Source organism: Vespula pensylvanica, chromosome 6 (assembly GCF_014466175.1).
Source record: "Vespula pensylvanica isolate Volc-1 chromosome 6, ASM1446617v1, whole genome shotgun sequence".
Lineage (NCBI taxonomy): Eukaryota > Metazoa > Arthropoda > Insecta > Hymenoptera > Vespidae > Vespula > Vespula pensylvanica.
The window spans coordinates 6,793,219-6,817,624 of NC_057690.1; the positions used below are offsets into that span (position 1 = coordinate 6,793,219).

Here is a 24,406-nt window from a genome sequence, read left to right on the forward strand (position 1 = left end):
CTTACTTCGTATCTCGAACGCTTTCAGGTGCCGAGCAACTTCAGGTACGTGGTCGAACAGACGTTAAAAGAATTCTTCAAGGCGATCCAGGGTGGTAAGGACTCTGAGCAAAGCTGGAAGAAATCTATCTATAAGGTGATTTCGAGGCTGGACGACCCTGTACCAGAGTACTTCAAGAGTCCAAACTTTCTGGAGCAGCTTGAATGAATCAGGAGGTCGCGTGGCTCTTGCTCTTCGTGGTGCTCGGGGCCACCGACGCTAGACGGTTCCCAGTAATCAAAAGAAGTAAAAGAAAAGGAAGATTGAAAACGGCCGAGATGAAGAGGAAGGATCGCCACCACCAGCAGCGTTGTCGTCATCGCCGTTCGAGGGACACTCGACTCCCTCGCACGTACACGTTCAGGTATCCTAAAATAACATATCGAAAAACGAAGCTGAAATGGCGAGGAGTTAGAACGACGCGTTGTGAGAAAAGAAGGAAGAAGATGAGCGTCGTGAAATCCGTCGAAATCGGGAAATAATATAAAAGCGTACACGGATGAGATCGACCGACGAAGGATCAGGCTGTGACCTAATCGCGATATATCGTAAGATCTTACGAGGGGAATCATTAGGAGAGAATTAACGAAAAAGAACGAAAACGTATACAAGAAAAAGTGAAAGAGAGTATTAGTCGATTTACTCGACGAATGACGAGAAACCGCGAGTCAACGATCGAGCACGAACAAAATTTTGAATTTCGATCGTGTTTGAGACTTTCTTTCGTAGGGTCTGTTTGTTAATGTAAAAAAAGGAGATAGAAAGAAACGAAAAATGCATTATTATTACCCGCCTAACTTTTAAGTCTCTGATTCTTTCGAAATCGATGCGACGAATAGGAAGTAAGCCTTCGAGGACGGGACTGCATTCATGGGGAATGGTGAGTTGTTCTCGCCATTATTAAAAGAATAAAAAAAAGAAAAGAGAAGATAAATTAAAGAAAAGACGTCACTGCTATCGAGGATCGATAGATGCGTGGAGCACGTGGTCGAGTATCTTTCGGTGATCTCGAACAACTCGATGGATCATCTTCTGCTTTTCGAGAAATACCGGAAGAGGATCCTTCGACGATTCACCGAGAAACGATCTACGACGAATGGCTCTCGTTGCCCTTCGTCCTAGATCGTTTCTACGGTGTGAACTAAAAGCAAGAAGAAAGAGAAAAAAACAAGAAAATAAAACATTAGTAACAAAAAAAGAAACTGTGGTCCAAAAATGTCGATCCATGTGGTCCACGCTTTTACGCGACCCTCGGAAAAAATACCTCAAAAATGAAAATCTTTATCTCGATGTAATGTCGATGGACGGAGAAAATTTTTGTTGTTTCGAAATTTTATGGTGTCTTCGTCGTCCCCAGGAGTGCATGCCCGTTCGCGACGCATCATCGAAAAGGGCTAAAGGGGTAAAGGGTTGCTTTTTTTGGGAACTAGCACGTACTACTTTACTTTAACGTACGAGATGAAACGTGACGGTGAGATCTTCCTCTTAGAAAAAAAAAAAAAAAAATTCAAAGAAGAAATGATCACGCTTGCGTGAGATCAACGACGTTATCCTTTATGCTCGTCGTTCGCGAAGATCGCGCGAGTTCTAGTTGATCTTAACGATCAACGACGACGATCTCTCGATGTTTCTTCGTCAACGAACAAGACCAATTGAATTTAAGTTGTCAACAATCAATGACAAATAAATCGACGTGAAAATGCTTGGCCGGCGAAAGAAGAAGTTCTTCTTAAGAAAAGAGAGATTCAATTTCCTAAGAAATTTCGTTCTTCGCTTCTCGCGCTTCTTGCAATCGATCGAACGATGCATGAGATTTTATCCCGATTATTAATTTATATATATATATATATATATATATATATATATATATATATGGTATATATAATAATCAGGTTAGGCTAGTCGCGATAACGAGAGTACGAGTATTAAGAGCAAAGAGAGAAAAAGAGAAAGAGAGAAAGAGACAGAGGGAGAGAGAAAGAGAGAGAGAGATAAGATAGAGAGATAGAAAGAGAAAGAGAAAGAGAGGAGCGATCTGACGTGGAAGAAACGAGCGTGCGCCGGCGATGTTGTCCTAAATATAGACGAAACTAAAGCTAATTAATTAATTAATTAAATGATTTTAATAACGCCGGTGCGTGCTAAAATTATATCTAAATATAAAAGTAGAGTTATATTGAACACTTATATAAAAGTATATATGTATATATACTTATATATATATGAAGATGAAGATATATATGTATATGTATACTCATACACATACACATGCATATAAAATAATAGATTTTTAATTCGAGAAAGGAATGCTGGCGCGACTGTTAGCATTTAACGAGTGAGGAGAATGCACGACGAAAGGGTCTCAACTTCTCGCGGACCCCTGTCTGTTCGTTGCACAGGCTGCGTTAAAAATACGAACAACGTCGTTTCTGCGTTCTCGTCGCTGCCTTTTTTTTCGCAAAAGAAAAACCTGTAGATACGGTACAACGTTAATATTAAAAATATTTCGGGTAGTAGCGAGTCCTGATATAATATAAGCACATTCCCAATCCCTCCTCACCACTTATTCCCCTCACCTTTATTACTGTCGCTATTACATGCACCATTATTATTATTATTACCTTTATTATTATTATTATTATTATTATTATTATTATTATTATTATTATTATTATTATTATTATTATTGTCTTCATTATCGTCACAGACAGTACGATTATTATTATTATTAATCTTTATCAGTCTATGTACATGAGGATTTTATTAAGACCACGATTATAATAATAATTATTATACTATTATTATTATTATTATTATTATTATTATTATTATTATTATTATTATTATTATTATTATTATTAATATTATGATTATCCTCATTATCGCGGTCAATTTAGTTAATTTTAAATTAAGTCCGTTACTTCGATTCCATGCCAACGGTTCTTAATGTTTTTGTTTCTCGAACTCGATTGCTTATTCTCTCTTTACCTCTAATGCTTCTTCCAAAAAATTGTACATCCCCAATCCCAATATTGCGCTGTATCTTTTCTCTATACGTCTAGTTATTGCATTATTATTATTATTATTATTATTATTATTATTATTATTATTATTATTATTATGTTATTATTATTATTATTATTATTATTATTATATTATTACTATTATCATTGAAAATTATACCGGTAGCATGTGACGTGCAGTACACAAACACACTTTTTGCAAGCGGTGAGTCTTAACCTAGTCACAAATCAATATTTTTTAATTAATCGACGATCGATTTATTGATTATTTTATTTATTATTCACGACAATAAAACAAAGAAAAAAAATTGAATTTAATTTGAATTTTAATTTGTCGATTACCAAAATATTTTTCTTTTGCATTTATTTCTTATATCCTAAGTTTCTTCGAAAAGTGATGGCCGAAAAAAGAAAAAAATTCCTCGCTTCCGAATGTTCCATATAAGTTATTATCGACTGCCAACCCGGCCTACCTTTATGCGAAGTCGAAGAAAATTTGGTCCATAAAGATCAACGAAGATGTCATCGAGGTCATCAAGGATTTGAGGATCATAGATCGCGAATAAAAAGAAGCTTCTTTTGTGTAAAATGAAAAGGAAAATAAATGTTAATGACGAAAGCGAATCTAGAAACGATCGGATTAAAAAGGGGTAAACGAAAATTTCGATTCGTAAATACTCAACTTTGGCCTAAACTAAGTGGCTACTTATTTTCTCGGCGTTGGCCTAAGATTTTGGTCTAACTATTTATGAATGAAGAAACGTGGGCGTTATTCTCGTTTGATTTTCAGAAATGAAACGAAGTTGTTTGAAATCTCGATCGACAATTGATTTTGATACCTCATAACAGGGTGGCTCGATATATCTCGTTGGTCGAAAAGAAAAAAGAAAAATGAAATGTCCTTGCTTCGCATATTATTACGACAGTTTCCTTTTCCATTTTTTCCTATAAAACGGATTCGCAACGCTCTGCCGGCGTAAATAGGAAAAAAGAATTATTCATCGTACAATGATTACGTCTATATACTTCTACGTTGCACTCGTCTTTCTACGATACTCGAACCTCGTTGAAAAATCGTCCTATAAGAAAAGAAAAAAAAAAAAAAAAAACCGTGAGAAATTTTATTCGCGCGTTATCATATTGGCCTTACGAAATGTTTAATCGTTGAACGTATTCATTGAATAATTAATTTTTTTCCAAGTTATTTAATAACAATTCGAGCTGCTTTGCACTTTCACGTCGATAAACGTCCATATGATTATCTTTGAGTATCTTATCGTCGATAAGAACTTGACCTTTGCAAATTTCGGTATCGATATTTATTCTGCAAAAGCCTTGACGTATTTCAGGACAAAGAACAAAAATATAACGAACAACACTATCCCCTGTTATAATCTTAAAATATTATTTGAACAGCCTGTTAAATTCCACGATACACATATGCACATATACACACTGACACGATCGATAGATCTATTTCTTATTTTATTTAATTAGTACGTACTTAATGAAACCTTGACAATCATAAAAATTTCTCCTAACGATTACTTTAATAACATTTCTAAATAACGATAAAAATAATTTTACGTGATTCAGACTCGTTAATGAAAAAAATAATAATATTTAATCTAACCGGATCTCTCTCGTTAATTTCCTTAAACCTCGAGAGCTAAAAACCGCAAATTGATCTAAATTAAATTAAATTAAAACTCTAATTAAATTAAAATAATAGCAAAAATATCTTTGTCCTGATGATATAAAAATGACAGACCTTAAAACCGTAAGATCGGCTTGACTCAATCGAAGAGTAAAAATAATAATCATTCAATATGAGAAAACGGGCTTGCTCCTTTTCGCGTGATTCTTCGAGGTGGTCGTCCATCGATCGAGAATCGAGAGAAATTATTTATGAAACGCGAAAATTTTTAAAAATAATGAAAAGAAAAGAGAGAAAACTCTAAGAGACGGAACATACAAAGAGAAACGAAGAGAGAGAGAGAGAGAGAGAAAGAGAGAGTGAGGCACCGAACGAATAACAAGGAAAGAAAGAAAGATAGAAAGAAAAAGCCTTTCGCCGAGACGATATCATTCAAGTCTCCCCTTTCGAAGACTCGTTGAAGGGAGAGAGAGAGAGAGAGAGAGAGAGAGAGAGAGAGAGGGAGAGAGAGAGGGAGAGAAAGAAAGAGAAGGGGACTGTAAACTCTTTGTCATCCGATCGACGCTGTCAATTTTATCGACGAGTTGTCGTCCTTCGATGATCGAGAGTTACGGAAAAAGGACGTAGAAAAGTTCGCGTACTGCGTACGCTACGAGAAAGGGGAAAAAAGCGAAGGAAAATCGTGGAAAAGCAACGATCGGACTCTCTCGACGATTTTACGGATGCGCGACGTCTACTACACCGACACACAGACACATACTCATTTATATACGAACGGACGGTAGAAGGAGACGATAAAGAGAAAAAGATGGGAATAGAGAAATAGATATCGAACGGCGTGAAGGAACGTTTGTATTTCCTCGGTCGGTGGCGAAAAATTGAGATCCCTATGTAAATTTTATTAAGAAGAAAATAAATTGAAATAGAGGTCGATCGAGACTCGCCGTTAATTAACATTATTTGGCGCGACTGGGCCGAAGCGTGCGGAGAACGAGCACACGGAACAAGACGAAACGCGATAATAAACATTATACTGAGAGAAAGAGGAAACGAGTGATAGAGAGAGAGAGAAAGAGAGAGAGAGAAAGAGAGAGAGAGAGAGAGAGAGAGAGAGAGAGAAAGAGCGAGAGAGAAAGAGAGAAAGAAAGAAAGAAAGAAAGGAAGAGAAAAGAGAGATAAAACGAAAAGAAGACAAAAAATAATGCGCAAGAGGCGAAAGGAATAATGAGCATACGTACATACATAAATGCGTAAGTTTTAAGAAGACGTAAGCAGAATTAAGTAATAGTATCTAACGTTAACACATGCAAGCTATTAATTATTATATTATCGATTAATTAAAGATATAAAAAAAAAAAACAAACCGAGCGGAAGGTCGTATCACGCTGCAGATGAAGAATACTTACTTAAGATTAATGAAAAAAAAAGACACACACACACTAATAAACTAATTATTATTGTACGATTATATTATATTATTATTACGAATATGACTATCGAGTTCGAGATTAAGTCGTGATAAAGAAATAAACTGAGAGAAAGGAAGTGAGATAGAAAGAAAAAGATAGATCACAAGCGAACGAACGAACGAATGAACGAACGAACGAGCGAATGTACTAAAGAAGGGAGAAAGATCGAATGCAAGCGAGAGTGAAAGAAAAAGAAATGAGAGAAAGGGAGGGAGAAAAAAAAGTCGAGTGTTCGTATGAGTGCGAACGAAAGTGAAGAAGCGAATGAGAGAGTGAAAGAATGATAGAGCGAGAGACAGCGCGCGCGAAAATTCTTTGTAAGTTCATTGAGAATAATAATTCCTCAAACTATTAGGATCATAATTAGGGTTAACTTAATCGGTGAATGCGCGATAGCGGAAGCGACGAGGCTATATACAGATATGAAAGGAGGAGGAGCGGCAGAGAGATGAAACTTTTTCTCCGTAGAATTGCAACGACTCCTTTAATCGCGTCTTTCGGTTTTTTTCACGTGTGCGCGCGTGATACACACATTGAGAATAAAAATAAAAATTAAATTAACCAATAATAATAATAATAATAAGAAAAATATGCGAATCGAGGAGGGAAAACGCGTGAATGGGACAAGGGTGTCTGCGAGAGAAAAAAGAATAGTCGAAAAATTAAGACAGAGAATTAGAGAAAAGAATAACAGAGAGAGAGAGAGAGTGAGAGAGAGAGAGAGAGAGAGAGAGAGAGAAAGGGGAATATATATAATATATATCGCGTGCGTACGCCAAATAAAAAAAAAAAAAAAAAGAAAAAAAGGAGAAAAGAAATAAAAACTAATTGTTAGCACCGAGTGAGCAAAACTTTTCTGTGTGATAATCTCGTAGTACACGTAGCGCGTTAAGTCTACTATACGTTTTCAGTAAGAGAACTAAAGGTGTGAAATGGAATTTTTTTTCTTCGGTAAATTCGGAGATGAAAGACGAGCGTGGAGCTTCCGAGTATTCGTTTACCTCCTTTTCTTTTTTTCATTTCATTCCGAGAGGCCACGAAAAAGGGGAGAATAATTTTTATCGAGATTTCACTCGAAGCATCCCTTCGCGGCTTCGACGTAACGACATATCATCCTTAATAATGTTATCGCAATTGACTGTTATGAATGAATTTTTCGTTACAGATAGAAAGAGGAGTTCGTCGACTACTCCGACTCCTCTATATTATCTTCTAATTAATTAATAATCTTAAGTTCCTTCGATCCGATGTTCGTCCTCGACTCTGGTTCCCAAGGATAAAAAGACGACGGTTTTCCGTTTAGAAATTCTCACATAAATGATATTTTACAGAGTGACGAGTCGCAGTCGATACTCCTGCCTCGTCGACACACTTTCTTTTCGCGTCGATGCCCGACGGTTATGCGCATATGTATTTGATAAGAGAATGAACGAGTAGAAGAAGAACGAATAATTGTTTCTTAGACCGACGATACGTTCGATCAGTCCTTCAAACGCTCTGATTTGCAGGCTACCCGACGAGAGGCTGTCGATACTCCAGCTCTCGATTCACCTGCGATCATAGTATATATACTATACTATACTCCCATGCATACATAATGTTAACGAATAATTTACGTGCCTTGGAACCATAGTCGATGCATAACGAACGGATCACTTTTTTCCTCTTAACTCGATATCGGAAGCCTCTCGGGATAGCGACATACTTTGGAGGATTCACGCGAGTAAGCTGAATTGCGGGATTGGACGAATGGGTGAGAGGGAGGGTGGGATAGGTCGAAGGTTATTTAGGAAGAAAAAGGTGTGCGCAAGAGAAAGAAAGAGAGAGAGAGAGAGAGAGAGAGAGAGGGAGAGAGAGAAAGCGAAAGAATGCGTGTGTGTCGAGGATGAGAGAGATGTAGAAGCATAGAAGGGAGCCAAGTGTCCTTGATGCGACCGTCGTTGAAGCCACGAAATCTCGCGATCTCAACAGGTGATTTTTTTTATTCGAACGGATGATACATTTAAAGAAACGGATATTATATATATAAAACAAAAAGGAATGGAAAAAGAAAAGTTGAGAGAGTACGAGGGAAAAAGTCACGACTGATAAGAAATCCGTGTTAATTGTGATTTCGGAACTGAGTTCGGAGCCACGGGCGAGATACGTTCGGCGCAAACCGATCCTATAGAATGAGAGAGAAAGAAAGAGAGAGAGAGAGAAAGAGAGAGAGAGAGAGAGAGAGAGAAAGAGAGAGAACGGAAAAAAGAGAGACAGAGAGAGAGAGTAAATGGATTAGAGAGAAAGAGAAAATGTGAATGTACGTCTACGTATGCTCGCGTGGTTGAGAAAAAATGAGAGAAAGATGTGAAATTGTGGATGAAAGCGAGTTTAAGTGTTGAGAGGTGAAATTAAGGGAGAAAAAAGAGAAATCGTAAAAATTATACAGAGAGAGAGCCGGCCTCCTTGACTACCGGGAGGCCCGCGATATATGTATTGTAGAGATCGTCTAGGAAAAAAATGATAAACTAGGAAGAAACTTGAAAACTAGGAGAAAATTATTAGGCCAGTTGTGTAAGTATAATAAGATTATCGCGGAGTTCTTACTCCACCCCATCCTTTTCGTGCACGATACTTTTTCGGCAATTCTTTCGGACTTGAGAGAAATTGTATGAATGAGAGAATGATGAATCGTATGTGAGCAAAACGAAGAACGAACGAAGAAGAGAGAGAGAGAGAGAGAGAGAAAGAGAGAGAGAGAGAGAGAAAGAGAGAGAGAGAGAGAGAGAGAGAGAGAGAAAGAAAGAGAGATTGGAGAAAACAAATTTTATCGTGAGAAGGAGATACAAGATCGAAGGATCCATCCTGGTCCGTTATCCGACTCAGTGGCGCTATCAGGGATAGAAAGAAAGTTGTGAATGAGTTAGAATGATAGAGTAAGAAAGAGAGAGAAAGATGAAGAGTCGATTGCACAGAAGCAAGGAAACACATGTGCATATACGGAATGGCAGATACATAAAGTGTCAGTATATCCATCCATCTATCCAACCCTTCAATCACCTCGAGTAAAATGGCAGGAACGAAAATCATAAAGCACGTATCAGAGCAAGAATGTAAAAAATGTTATCGAAGAGATAAGCCTGGCAAATTCCGTTTGAAAATGGAATTTCTGTCGAGGCTGTTCCAGTCTTCCTTCACCATCAAGCTCTAACGTGTTTTTTCTTAATTTTCCTTTTGTTTTATTCTCCTTCCTCAAACTAAAGTTCGATACAATATATTTTAAACAAACTGTTCTAGTACGTTCACATTCGAGCTTTCCCATTAATCCTTCTAAGAAATTAGAGATTCAGAACGTTTACTTATACTTATTTATTCCTTCCGTAATTTCTAATACAATTCTATACTCTATGTTAATAAATAAGATGAAAAAGATAGAATATTATTTATCTATAGAAAGAACGAAAGAGAGAAAGAAAGAGAGAGAGAGAAAGAGAGAGAGAGAGAGAGAGAGAGAGAGAGAGAGAGAAAAAGAGAGAAAGAAAATTGAAAGCGAATGCACGCGTGTACCGAGAAGAGCACACACGAGACGAAAAATGTGAATAATGTTAAATGTCGATATTCCTGGAGTGTGTTACTCGCACATAACGTCTCAGCCAGTAGTCGTGTTAGGTTATATACGTATTATCGTTGTAGAGAATTGTAGGTGTATTTAATGAAAGAAGAAAGAACAAAAAAAAGAGAAAGAGAGAGAAAGAGAGAGAAAGAGAGAGAGAGAGAGGGAGAGAGAGAGAGAGAGAGAGATAAAGAAGGAAATAAAGAACAAAAATTATTAAGACACTTATTTAGTGAAGAAACGAAGGAAGCGAGGATGAGCACTAGGCAAGTCACAGAAAAGAAAACAACAAGTAAAAACCCTACGTCGATGTGTGAGGATGTGAGCTAGATCGCCGCGTTGAGTCCAATGAAGTCCTCAGTGATATGCAATGGAGACCCTTCGGAATAAAGGAAGAAAGAGCATCCGACCGACAGTCTCGTCGACCATATTCGTCTCTTAGAGAAAATCGAACGACGTCATCGATAAATGACGCGGATAATTAACGATCGATGTGTATATATATTTATACCTATCGGAGCAGTTAGTATATATGAATATATGTATAAGCTCGTATATGTATATTTATATATATACCTATATTATATTCTATAATATACTATATATCAGATGCAGGACATGCACTCGAAGCCCAATCGTTCCTGTTACATTGGCAAACGTACCGATAAACACTGATTTTTTCCGCTGAACCTCAGAAATCTTTCATTAATGAGAAGCGTTTATAAACCTATCGATGGACGAATTTGACGACTTGCTCGGTCGGCTGGAACGTCTTGTGGGAATTGTTTTTCTGCGCTCTGGTTGGTCGACTTTCGGCCCAAATCTGGAGCACCATTGTGACACTAGCGAGTACATTTTAAAATCCGGAGCTCTGTCTCTTAATATCCGTAAAAATCGTTTATCAGAACGATTCAAACAAACCACCTTACTATATTCTGATACATTTTATCACCAATTTTCTTTTCCTTCACGATCTACGTAAAAGGAATCGATTAAAACAATTGATATTTACAAACACACACGTTTCCTCAACGGTGATTGATTTTCCTACATACTTCAAAAATTAACTGCTATAGTCGACGAACGACTACATACTCTTTATGAGATTTGAAATATTGGCCTTCTTTCGCAAATCGTACTTTGTAAATCATTTTCCTCTTACGTGGTTCATGAAACCATTTTAAGCCGGATTCAGTTTTCCGAAAAGACACAGTGACGACTGACGACATTCTTGTTTTCACATAGTCGCCGTCAAAACAAAACCAAATAACGAGACAGAGTCCCGGATAAAAAACCTATCTATTTTCATGAATGCATTACGATATTTAACGAGAAAGTATACTTACACATTTATAATACATATTTGACAAATATATGTATATAATATATTTGTGCATGTATACGCATATGTATGTATGTATGTATGGATACCACTTTTGACACGACGATTAAGTTGATACGATTTTTCCGGCGTTTTACCCTTTTGTTGGACTTTCGACGAGGTAGAAAAGTTTTACGATTTGTCGATATCTTTGATTTGCGCGCAAGACGATATACAGTGACGTGGATACGAGTTTCTCTCGTATCAAGGAATGAAAGAAATAAAGAGAGAGAGAGAGAGAGAGAGAGAGAGAGAGAGAGAGAGAGAGAGAAAGGAAAAGAGAAAGAGAAAAAATTAAATTTTTTGGCAGACAACAAAAAGGCAGCTCTTAGAAAACGAGTTCGTATACCGAACCACACAACAAAAGGAAAGTGCTCAGCAAAAGTAATCGGCGAGCGAACGTCATCAGCCGCGAAGCAGCACACCCACACACACGCGTACATACCTACACTCGACCGAAATACACGCGCACGCAGGCACGCACGCAAGCAAGAGTACACGGAGATACACATGTACACGTACACGTACACGTACACGAACACGTAGAGACACGCAGTTCTTTCGGCCAGAACCTAAAAGACACATCAAGGAAAAAAGTACAAGTTTATCACGTTGCGCCTTAACGTTAAAATTAAAAGTTGATCAAAAGAGAGGAAAAAAAGTGAAAGCGTATTCTTAACCAAAATCGGCCTTAGTATATACTTTTCCAGGACATGTGAGAGACGCGAGACGGGCGGTCTTCCATTTCTTCTCCTCCTATTCCATTCTCCTTTCTACCTTATCACCTTTCGTGCCAACCTACATTTTCTCGCCCTACGTCTAGATAATATAAAGGAATATATTATATAAATATTATATCTCCACCGGCGGCGGGAAGTTTCGAAACCTCGCAGCTAACTCAGCAAACCACAGAACCATCGAAAAAAAAAAAAAAATAGATTTTCCGTTCTCGCCGCGTCAGGTTGGAATTGAAATTTTTGGGATTCGCGTCCACGTTGAAAACAAAAAGAAATCGCCGTGGACGCGTAACCTTCGTTGTCCTTTTCGAACCTTCTCCTCTCTCTCCCGATCCCTTTGCTCTAATAAATATACACTCTTTCCTGCTTTGCCCTGGAAACCGAAAACCGCCCGTCGAGCTTTCCACGTTCCGACATACCCTCACGAACCCCCTCCTACCACCCCTGCATAATATCCTTTCCAGAACGATAAAGAAAAACGATGGAAAACACACGATTCACCACCCATTCGTGGGAGAGAGACGAGAAACAATCGTCTCTCTCTCGCGTGAAAAAAAAAAGAAAAACATTTCCTGCATGTAACTAAGTAAGCGACAACGCGAGTGGACGGGTCACCCGGAAAACAAAAAAATAAAAAAAATAAATAAAAAAAAGATATTAATTAAAGAACGCTCGTTATCAAAAAGTAAAGGTATCGGAAAGGAATGAATAGAACAGATCATCGAGATTAAAATCTTAATTGAAGAAGAAGAAGAGGGAGAAAGGGAAAGAGAGAGATTGAGAGAGAGGTAGAGAGAGGAAGAGAACGAGAGGAAGAGATGGAAAGAAAATATTGGAATGGAAAGGATAATGCGAAAGGGCGGAAAAGGACGACTGTCGACTCGCCGTTCCCCGCGGCCGGGACAAGGAAAAAATTCGCCGAAAATCCGGGAAAATCGAACAGAGCAAATAGCCTGCACGGAAAGACATGCACATTCTATATACCTATACGTGTTATATGTATATGTATATAAAACCGAGGAGGAATCGACCACGTATTATCTCGTCGCGTAGATCCGCGGAATTTTTTAACATCAGTCGTATTGCGATCGCATCTTTAAAGTAAAAAAGATAGAAAAGAAAAAAAGGAAAAGGAAAGGAAAAATAAGTGGAGATTTGTATGATTGTCGTTATTCGCGTACGTTACACGTCTTGGGACGCTCTGGTTATACGTGGCCGAATAAACTTAAGAGTTAAATAATGATTCTTGATTACATGTATAAAAAGACAAAATGAAGAAATGGAAATTTAGAAAGGACAAAAGATATGCAAGCAAAATTTTGATTATAGTTTCAATAGACTATTTCGATTAATGAAAATTATAAAAATAAAAAATTGAAATTGAAAAATCTAAATTTGGAATTTTGGGAGAGAAAGATACAAAAGAGAGAATCTGAATCGTGTTCGTAGAATCGAAAAGTTTTTGTTTAAAGCTATAAATTGCATAATTATTTAATAAAATCTAATTTGATTCTATTTTTCACTGTTGATATAACGCTCGTTGAAATTCGGCTGCGTACGAAGAGGTATGTCCCATCGGTGACGTCCGCGCGATCGGGCCAGCTCGTCTAACTCACATAGATATAAATCTAAGTAAATTAGATCGCGATCGTTCAGAGCAGAAATCGAGAGCAGCGTGATGTGACCATCGACGGACGACCGGATGGTGTTTCGGCAGCAATCTTCAATTCGTCATCATCGTTCTTTTCGTTCTTAAACAGACCATAGATGCATTATATTCACTAGAGATACGCACAGGAATTCGTTAGATATATTCATACAGAATAGAATCAAACGCCAAAGGGTGCGCGATTTCTTTCGTTTGATATAACGCACACGAGAACCCGCCCTTAACCTTCCGAAGAACTCACGATGATCCAACCGACCCGGTCCAATCCGACAGTTGATAAAACCGATGTTAACCGCTATAACTGGACATACGAGGCAATAACGCTATACGACGCAGGGACAACACACAATAAACAATCACGTTTATATGTATAATCAATACTTAGAAATAATTATTTCTTGCTAACACCGTGGCACATCGCTCGTATCCTCTTGAGATCGAAGATACGAGAAGAACGAAAAAATGAATCGTTTCTCTCGAGTCTCGATACGATCTCACTCTCAAAGAGGAAGCAACGTTTGCCTTTTATCGGTGGTGGATGAAAATGTTTCCTTTTGGACGACATAACCGAAACGAAATCGTACGATCGTCGTCGTTTTCGTCGTGTTTTCATCGACGACGAAAATTTAATCATCCTAATAAGGAACGCCAATGATGCTATTCCGACGATAATTATCGGCACGGTCGTACGTACCTCGCAGGGTTAAGAAAAGTTGATCGATGCCAAAAGCGTATCGTATCTCTTTCTCTGCTTCCTTTGTCATTCCCCAAATGGTATGATTTTTGTTCGTTTCGGTAATCCAATTCACCGAGAAGACGGCGTTCGCCAGACGATGCGATGAGCAATGCTCCTCCGATGATCGATCTGTGAAGAAGCCGAACGTATGTAAATACGAAAGGAATAAGGAACAAAGAAAGAAGAGAGAAGGAGAAACTCGGATAAGGATAATAACGATGAAGAGGAGGCCACTAGCGACGAACGATAGTCGCTGGCCCATGAGCGTGGGTAGAGCCGATCGACGTAACGTTAAACCCGAAAAAACGTAACTCTAAACGAATAATCGATGGGAACCGAGCACGCCGCTATATATATATATATCTAATATATAAAAACAGAACAGCGAAAGGATACTAAAAAGGCTTACATTATCGGGATGAATAAAGCAAAAGAAAAAAAAAAAGAAACGAAAAGGAAAGAAAAGAATAACAGAATAAAATGTAACCTATGTACTTAACAAAACAAAAATCGCAGAAAAAAAAGGAAAAGAGTTGAGAAAAAAATAAATTAATAAAAAATCGGAAACCTTGCCACTTGCAATTCGTTTTTAAGACGCGACGCGTTCAAAGCAATTCGCACGACGTACATACTATATGTATATACGAACATTCTTTGTAGAAAAAATGAAAAGGAGAGATAGAGAGAGAGAGAGAGAGAGAGAGAGAGAGAGAGAGAGATGGAAAGCTTGCGCGAGAGAAAGAAAATCGGAGAGAAAGGAAAAAAGAAGAAGGAGAATGAAGCGAGAGAGAAAGAGAGAGAGAAAGTGAGAGAGAGAGAAAGAGAGAGAGTGAACGAGAGAGAGAGAAAGAGAGAGAGAGAAAGAGAGAGCGAGGATGAGAGAGAAAGAGAGAGAGAGAGTGAGCTGGGAGTAAGAGAGAATGCGTAACTCGTAATAAAAGAGATTTAACAAAAAGAGAGAATGAGCGAGAGAATCGGTGAAGCTGATCCGCTAATCGACATTCTGATTTTTCGCAGATTTTCGCGCGGGACAAGAGGTGTGTCCCCTCCGAGAACCTCACGACACCCGGTCCCCACTCCTGTAACTACTATCGCCATTACTTACCCCACTCCTCCTTCTCCTGAACACCCATAATCCTTTCCACGAGGAAAAAGGTTTTGCTTCCAAGATCCATAAAAAAAAAAACGCGTTATTGAAACTATAAACTACCTAAACAATAATTATTAAACGATAAAGAAGGGTTAAGAGTATTTGATTAATTGAATTATACCTAACGATTAATTAAAAGTAACTAATGAATAATGATACTTAACGATAATACGATTAATGATATATAGTATAAACGGTACGAAACAACCCGGTACATGGCGGCTAACAAACCACCCACCGTGACCGGACGGTTCTTCCTGATCGATTCTCCGATGACGATATTATAAGAGAAGAAATGATAAGAGAGAATAAGAGAGAATAAGAGAGAGATAGAGAGAGACAGAGAGAAAGGAAGAAAGAGAAAGAGAGGAAGAGAGAAAGAGAGAATAAATAAATAAAATAATAAAAGACGTCGGGGATGAGACCGCGACGTCGCGATCGTCCTGAAAACAGAGTTCCTTCGTTTCTCCTGCGAGCGAGAGCGAAGTGTCCAATAGGAGACGCTTTTTTCCAGGATAAGAATCGGTAGAAGAACTGTCGCGCGTCCGAGTGGTCGTTTCTTACCCATCATTTATACGCTAGCTTGTAACTTGAAATTTAAGTGTAATAATGACGAAAATGATACATAGGGAAAAAAGGAACACGTATGTACGTACACGAGTATACACAACGTGAGAGCGCGAAAGGATACGCGAGATGTGAAAAAAAGAGAGAGAAAGAGAATAACACTTATTACACACACAAAAAAGTACACGGAGAATATACATACGACACAAGCATTAATGATACCTAATAATATAATTATATTATTGATATAAACTTACGATTATGAGCTATCCTAGTGGTATTATAACGACGACATAGTTGATTGATCTGTTTAATATTGAATGTCTGTAGATCACGGAGCGTTTGGAACTCTATGCTACACCCCTTCGATCATCGATCGAATGAACCCTTTCCCTATACAATTTCCTCCTCCATTCTCCTCCTAACCCCGGAATTTCGATCCCACCTACCTTAAAACAGCGCCCCAAATTATTCACGAGACATCATTTCTAAACGATCGTCGAACATCGATTGGTACGCTACCGCGATTGGTCAAACTAACCCCCGTGAAAAAAAAGAAAAAAAAAACGTGAGAAAAAAGAAAAAACCGCGAAATTCATTAATAATATGATCGACGAAAACAAGAATAAGCACTGAGAAACAAAACCCTTCGTTATTTTTTTTTTAAGAAAAAGAAAAAGATACGAGCAAAGCTGGAGCTACCTCGAAAGTATCGCGCGAAGGATTCTTCTTTTTTTGTTTTTGTGGTTTTTGAATAACCTGTTATGCGTATGCACGAGCAGTAAATTCGTACTACGAGCATGTTTTTACGAGACACAATCTTCCCCTCGAACTGGTTTTCCGTTCGAAATTTTTCCCGTACTCGCGCGAGCTACTCGCGACAATTAAAGCGTTCTCAACCAACCGGTTTTACGTTGACGTGACTACTTATAGCTATCAGAAAGCTCAACGTAGCTTTCCTTCGTTACTCATCTACCGAGACAAGCTCGTACGAATATCTGCCGAGCATACGTCAAACCTTCGTTCGTTAATTAATTTCAAGAAATATTTTAACTTAACGTTAAATCAGAATTAAGATTTACAAAATCGATACCATTAAGGTATACACGATCAAGATCCTACCGTCAGATATCAAAATCAATCAACGATCCTTCGAAAGGATCATTAATTAATGGTCACAAAAAAGAAATTAAGAAACGACAGAAACTACTGGTAACGCGACAACCTTCGCGCGTGAATGATCAATAATAATACCTAGAGGAAGCAAAAGCACGATCGAGATTAAAATATGAAGATAATAAAAAGTATGGAAAAAAAAAGAGAAGCGAGGCCTAGAAAGAGAAAATTCTGTGTGAAGAAATTCCTCCAAACCCCTCTGCCTCTGTTTTTTAGGCATACGTGTCGCGTGACGTCCATCGATAAGAATTAATCAAGAAGAAGAAACGAAAAAAAAGGAGGACAGAAAGAAAGATCAATCGAACCGATCTATTGTTTATCGTAATAGCGTATCCGATTATTTTAAGAGAAATAGATGATCCCGTTTGACACGGAATCAAACATTATTCTTCTCGATCGACGTCTCCGCCTGTAGATTCGCCTCTCTAATTGTTGAGTTTAAGTTTTATATATCAAGAACTTCATCGCGCAAATCGAGGACTCGATCGTTCGATATCCTCGATCTCGCATGTTGTATCTTTGTACATTTCGCAAAACGTTCGTGATCTCAACGAGAGAGAATCGGACGACACTCTGTTTTTCCGTATTAACGATACGTTTTATCGCTAGTCAATCTTTTTAACGGAATCGCGTTCAGTGCCACTCCTTCCTCCTTATCCGAGTGGCCGGAACACGGTGATTCTCGAGATCTGTACGAAAAGATTAAAATTGTTTTTGTTTTATTGGTTACATACTTTGACTTTACTGCTGTTGACTCGTTATCCAAGTTATGGAAACGAGAAGAGAAACGAGGCTGGTCCATCGTAAGTTAAAAAAAGAAAACGATTGTTTACCGTTCTGTTTTTGTTTATTTTCTCTTTTTCGATTTAATTTCGTGAGGTGGAAGCGGCACTGTCACGGCTCTGATTACTATTCGGTGATGTCCGCGTTAAAATAATGGTTCATCGCCGGATGGCTATTGTACAGACTTCGCCGTTATCAGAGGGTAACACGGACAGTAGGGGAAAGCAGTATTAATGAATTAATTAGGGACGACCTTTAAGAGCCACGCATATTTAGTGGAACGCTCGTACGAACGTGATCAACTCGTCGGAAACGTTATATTATAGTTTTTATCGAACGAAAACAATAATCAGCGATTTAAAAAAAAGAAAAAGAAGAAAATCAAAAATTGCTAACTACACATGAAACAATAAAATCCAATTCGATATTTGTTAATGTTTAATGTTGAACTTTGAAATGATCGAGGAGTCGACGCAACGATCGTACGAGCTTCGCTTCCTTCCACAACCATAAGCAATGTTTCCCTCTCCGACGAAATTCTTCAAAAATCAAGAAGAAAGTATAAAACACGATACATTGGAACACGCATTCTACACACGCACCACTACACGCACCGTTACACGCAGGTTCTTCGCGTTTTTGTCCTGGAGTTAATGTACGTACAAGAATGGCCAATCTCTATGATCTATTACGAAAGTTCGCGACAACCGCAAACCATCACAATTTAACGCGTAAATGATGCAGACAACGAGATGCCGCGCAGTGCACTCGTACAGCCTTCCCATCATTTCAACCGGATTTATGTTTTCTCAAACAAACTAAACGTCGACGAAACTTCTGTTCGGGCCGCGTCGTGACGATGATGTTATACAAATAATCGTACAGTATCGTGATCGTCGTTGATACTCCGGCGAATTACAAATAGTACAAAATAAAAAAAAAAGACTGGTTCGCTTCTGGTCCGTACAACATGCGATCTTGGCCTTTATTATTATCATCATCGTTAGTCAAAGTCACAACCGGATTTCGTTGAACATCCACTCGACAATCTCTCGATTTTTCCATATTAAACCAGAGACCAAAGATCTTACAGATCAAACATTCCGACTCAACCGGTTTTGATTTAACCAAATTCCAGAACTACCATGTCCGATCGAATTCGTTGGATCCTGACCGTCTGGTACGTACGTTAATATCCAAAAGCCATCCTAAACCCTGAACCTGATCCCAGCAAAATGATAGTTCAGTTCGACCTGGGCAAAGTCAGGCGAGCGTCGGGCCGGCTCTCAATTTTGAAATAGCCATTTCGACTAAAAGCGAAAAAATGACAGACCCCCAAAACCCGATGCAATAGAGGAAGGCAACCGGATCAAAATAACCGCCACACGAATCAACAGTTTCTCGCGCGGGGCCCGGCTGCGGCTGCCATTAGATAACTCCGCTTAAGAAAAGGAAGAAAAAGGATTATCCTTGTCCACCCTATGTCCTTTTATATCCTAAATCCTCCAACCCTGATATTTCCTGCTCCCAAAACCTCGATCCTTTCCCTCTTACCTATCCCCATCCAGGCTGTTAAAAGGCCAGGGACCTCAGAGGATATCTAAATAACTTTATTAGTTGCGGTAGCCTGTTAGCGCCGGGGGTGCATAAGTCCCTCGTGGGCCCGCAAAAAAGAACGTCGCCAGGTTAGCCGCGGCCACGCAAGCTGCGTGGATTCGGGTCCCGCGCCCACTCTCACTCACAGCACACACTGGGCCGACTCGTCCGATAGAATGTGCCTTCAGTGTTGATTTTATACGAAAAAAATACTAAAATTATACAAAGGGGCCCGACATAGACCGAACGCCCACCCAAAGCCTGACTGGTGCTCGCCCGCTGCCCATTTTTTTCATCCTCAACCGGTAACACGCAAAAGCACACACTTACAAAAGCAAGCACACGCACACAAATACACAAGTACTCGCTCTCTGGACTCAGTCGACTCTGCTTTTTGGTTTAGCTTGGACTTCGTGAAAGTCTTAAGAGTACTCATAAAAATTCCTATTTTTTTTTTTTCTAATCATTCAGAATTGAAAAGACACATTCGAGTATATAATTCGTAAGAAAAGAAAGAAGACGAAAGTTTCAATAGTAACGTAATGTCTCTACCCTTGTCTTAAGGTACGAAGAGAGATTACAGGTAATCGATTCCTCGAGCAGGTTTTCATCCTCGCGTCACAGGAGCTCTTAATGGGCTACCCTCCGAGAGCAGCAGCACGACCTATACCAACTCGATGACTTCCGCGGAATATCCGCAATTTGACATATGAAATATTCAAGCTAGTACCTCGCTCGGGGTGTACCGAGTACACGCGACGTTTTCTTCGAAGTGTCGACTTCTCCACTAAGCAAAGAGTCTATCGAGAAAAATGAGAGAGACAGAGAGAGAGACAAATGGAAAGATAAAGAGAATAAAAGTGCTTAAAATAAGACATCGAACACGTTACATACGCACGCACACGCACATACACACATTCTCCAAACCCACCACCCCAGCATAAAAGAAGTTTTGGTTATCGCAAGGAGTTCGGAACGCTGCTATGCACTGATAACACACACGTATATTGATTAAATGCAATTACTATGCGATAAGTATACTTACAATAATATATATGTGTACTATGGTCTCTCCCACTCCCCATCGAAAATGCCCGATCTTGTTACGATCGTGCGGCAAACTCGGTGTGCCTCTAAGAGATCCACTAGAGTTTTGCCGCGATCGATCCTAGCTCGACGGTGCCTCACACACAGCACACGTAACACCGATAAACCCCCATAACACCCGTAACCCTTCAAACTAACAGCCCTTCCCCCCGAAAACATTCCCTGAAACTATGTCCCAAAACTACAAGCGTAGAATTAACCGCATTAACTATGAATGACAAGAGCTACGTAAGAGCTAACTAACTAACACTACAATTAAACTTACTTAATTATTAACAATTAACAAGCAGTAAAGCAGTATAAACAGTAAACGCCCAGTAATCATTGAATTGTGTGTCGACAACTACATACTAACTACCTACCGTATATCGAAGTAATAGCCGTATGTAAAACGAATGAAAAAAAAATAACTTGTATTCTACCAGTTGTATCAGCCAGTCCAGTTCTAATAAGCAAGCGATTAAAAATAACCCAATGCCCGATTTTAAGCCCGAACCGTTTAGTCCTTCTTCTCCTCTACTCCTATTCCATAGTCCTTCCTTCTACCTTATCAGGTACCTAATCCGGTGGATTAACCGAATCGCGAGTGCCGCGAGAATCGTCCTTCTATCCCTTCCGACTTATCCGATCTACCACCACTACTACCAACATCCGATCCGAAAAAAAACTCCCGATCACTGATCAAATCCACGGAACGATAAAACTCCCTCGGTATAAATAAAAGACGCAGTAAAAAAGAAAAAAAAAAATAAACGTTAAATCCCGCCGAATAAAAATATTAACGATTAGTGTTTTTCCGTAAACAGCTTTTACGAAGGACGAAGCAACCAAACCAAAAAAAAAAAAAAATTAAAAGTAAAAAATAATAGTATACGAAAGGAAAAGAATTCAAGAAACAGAAGACTTCGTATCGTATTACGATTGTATGCACATGTGTGGGGAGACCATGTAACTTTTAACTCCGCCGATCACGATCGCCGTCTCGGCACTCGCGATCAGTGCCTCGGGGAGAATCTTTTCCCTTAAAAAAGGAGAAGGAGATCCTCGCGTGACGACCGATCGCGAGTACGAACGCGCGAGATTAGCCCTCGAACCCACCTTTACCCACCCTCCACGAACCAGCTATCATTAGCAGCTACGTCCCAAAATATCCAATCTAACCCACGAATTCCACCCACGAAAGACTAGTCACCACCACTATCGCAGCCACCACCGTCACGAACCACTACCATCACCGCCATCACCATCGTCCCGTCCCAGCCCTCTCTTTATCTACCCGCAACCCTCGATTCCCTACGTGTTGTATTATCCGTTATTTTCGATATAATATTATATATAGTATACTAATGATATTTAAAGATAATACGACGACGATAAGGTATGGGAGACGTTTGGTCACACACAGATAGGACATCACACGGATTACGCCATCCTCACATGACCATTTTGATCGACACACGCACATACATACCTACATAATACATATTCACATACATACATAGTTTACAAACGCGCGCAGACACCGAAAAGAGACATACTTACAAAGAGGGAGAAAGTGAGAAAGAGAGAGAGAGAGAGAGGGAGAGAAAGAGAGAGAGAGAGAGAGAGGGAGAGAGAGGGAGAGAAAGAGAGAGAGAAAGAGAGAGAGAGAAAGAGAGAGAGAAAGAGAAAGAGCGAGAGAAAGAAAGAGGGAAACACGCACGTACACGTACACGTACACGTACACGTACACGCACAGTAACATACGCGCACGCACACGAAACAGGTACCAGCTGTAATAGACAGATGTAAAACAAGAAAAATAAAGCAAAAAACAAAAAAAGGTAAACCATGAATAACAGAACACTAGTTGCCGTGCAGTTTGTGAAGATATAATAATACAAAAATAAAACATAAAATAAAATAAAACATACACGTAATGATAACCACCGACCTACCCGCGGGTCCGCTTCGTTCTTAAATAGCCCCGCGAGGCCAGTAGTCGGCACACGCCCCCTTTACTTTACCATCGAGATCGCTCGAGGAAGCACGACGAGGACGATCCGCAGGGATTCCGCAGAGGAGGACGCGATTATATATATCCCGTCCTCCTCCTCCTCCTCCTCCGCTAAACGAGCTCCTCCTCGTTGGTGCAAGATCCTCAAGCGAATCGGTTAGCGGGGCGCGTGAGTCGCCGGCACGGACTCAACGAGATCGGGGCGTGAGAATAATATCTGCCTCAGCGTAGCTAAACGTTTTTGTACAGAGGACTCTAAATGGAGATTGCATTTAACTTGATGTAAAATCTTGAGTTTACAGAGCAGCACTATACATACCACACAGATGAATGTATATATTTTTACGTTACAGAATATGCCTGAGCTTTAACAGACAGGCGCCATAAGACTGGTTCTCATTTCCCACGAAACAATGCGTATATAAATGCCACATAACTTTTAACGAAGAGATTGCGCGAGAGAGAGAGAGAAAGAGAGAGAGAAAGAGCGCGAGCGATAGAGAGGTATTGAAAAAAAAAGAGGATCCTATATTATAATGTAAAACCTAATGATATTTGTATACAGTAATGCGACCCACCTGGTACCATCGAACCGAGACACAAGGGGGTTGGAATAAAAAAGAAACAAACAAACACACACGTACACGCCAACGGTCAATGAGACTTAGGGCTGCCCGCTAGCAACACCAAGGTACCGCGAAGACCGTTCGGACAATTCGAGAGGTCGATTCGTGCGATCTGTCGATCAAGGAAAAATCAAAAAGAAGAGAAACGACGCGAAAGGGTGGGATAGGGGATGGGTGGTAAGAATAAACAATGTGACGAATCGATTCGACTCTCGAATTGATCCAAACGGTTGACGGGTACTAAACTCGATATTAACCGTCGACGAAGAGACCGAGGGGGTGTGAAAGAGCGAGAGAGACAGATAGATAGAAATTAAAATGAAAGATATAGCTGAACGGACGCTAATAATTGGCATTCGAATTCGCGACGCAACCCGTGAGAACGTTTTTTACACACCGTGCTAAATTAACATCCTGATTTTTACATTAGGCCGTTATCTCCGCCGAACCTTATCGAAAACTTCCAACTAAAAACCTCAAAAAAATAGGGCGAAGATAGAGAGAGAGAGAGAGAGAGAGAGAGAGAGAGAGAGAGAGAAGGAGAAAGAGAGAGAGATAGGGAGTGAGAAAGATAGAAGATAAGTCGTCGTCGTCGAGACGGTATTGTTTGTCAAGACGGTCGAGATGTAAAGAAAAAGAGAAAGAACAAAAAAAAAAGGAAAGATAAGAATGAATGAAGGAAAGATGGCGGCGCACGAAAAGAACCCAGGGTGTGTTGCCTGCGGGTACCCCGACAGAAGCATAACGCGGGTAGGAGTTTCTAAACAAGAATTCCCGATGCACTCGAGTTCCCCTGCGACTCGAGTCGAGCGGGAAGGTCCTAATTTTCAAAATAAAAAAATTAATAATAATGATAATAAAAAAAAAAAAAATACTAAATCCGTGCTCGCGGCTTCGTCGGTCGGAGTTCAACGCGATACAACGATCTTCTTGACATTGGCTCCTTGGAATAGATTAATAAACATTTTGGTAACGAGATCATGGCTTGGAACAAACATTTGAGATAGATTAATGGGGACAATATCGAAGATGACCGATAGATCGCGTTAAAGCAAAGACCGACGGACCGAGAGGCTATTCATGACACACGTTTGAGTTGCAG

General features: G+C 39.4%; 1 protein-coding gene across 3 annotated transcripts in view; it reads left to right on the top strand.

The window, feature by feature from the left end:
- Positions 1–8,410, top strand: part of LOC122630169 (homeobox protein prospero-like) — a 39,132-nt gene extending 30,722 nt beyond the window's left edge. For all 3 annotated transcript variants that reach the window (XM_043814356.1, XM_043814354.1, XM_043814355.1), the window contains exon 5: positions 28–8,410. In XM_043814356.1, the coding sequence (XP_043670291.1) occupies positions 28–207 (180 nt within the window). In that variant the 3' untranslated portion in view covers positions 208–8,410. The remainder of the gene's footprint in view (positions 1–27) is intronic.
- The last annotated feature ends 15,996 nt before the right edge of the window (positions 8,411–24,406 follow it).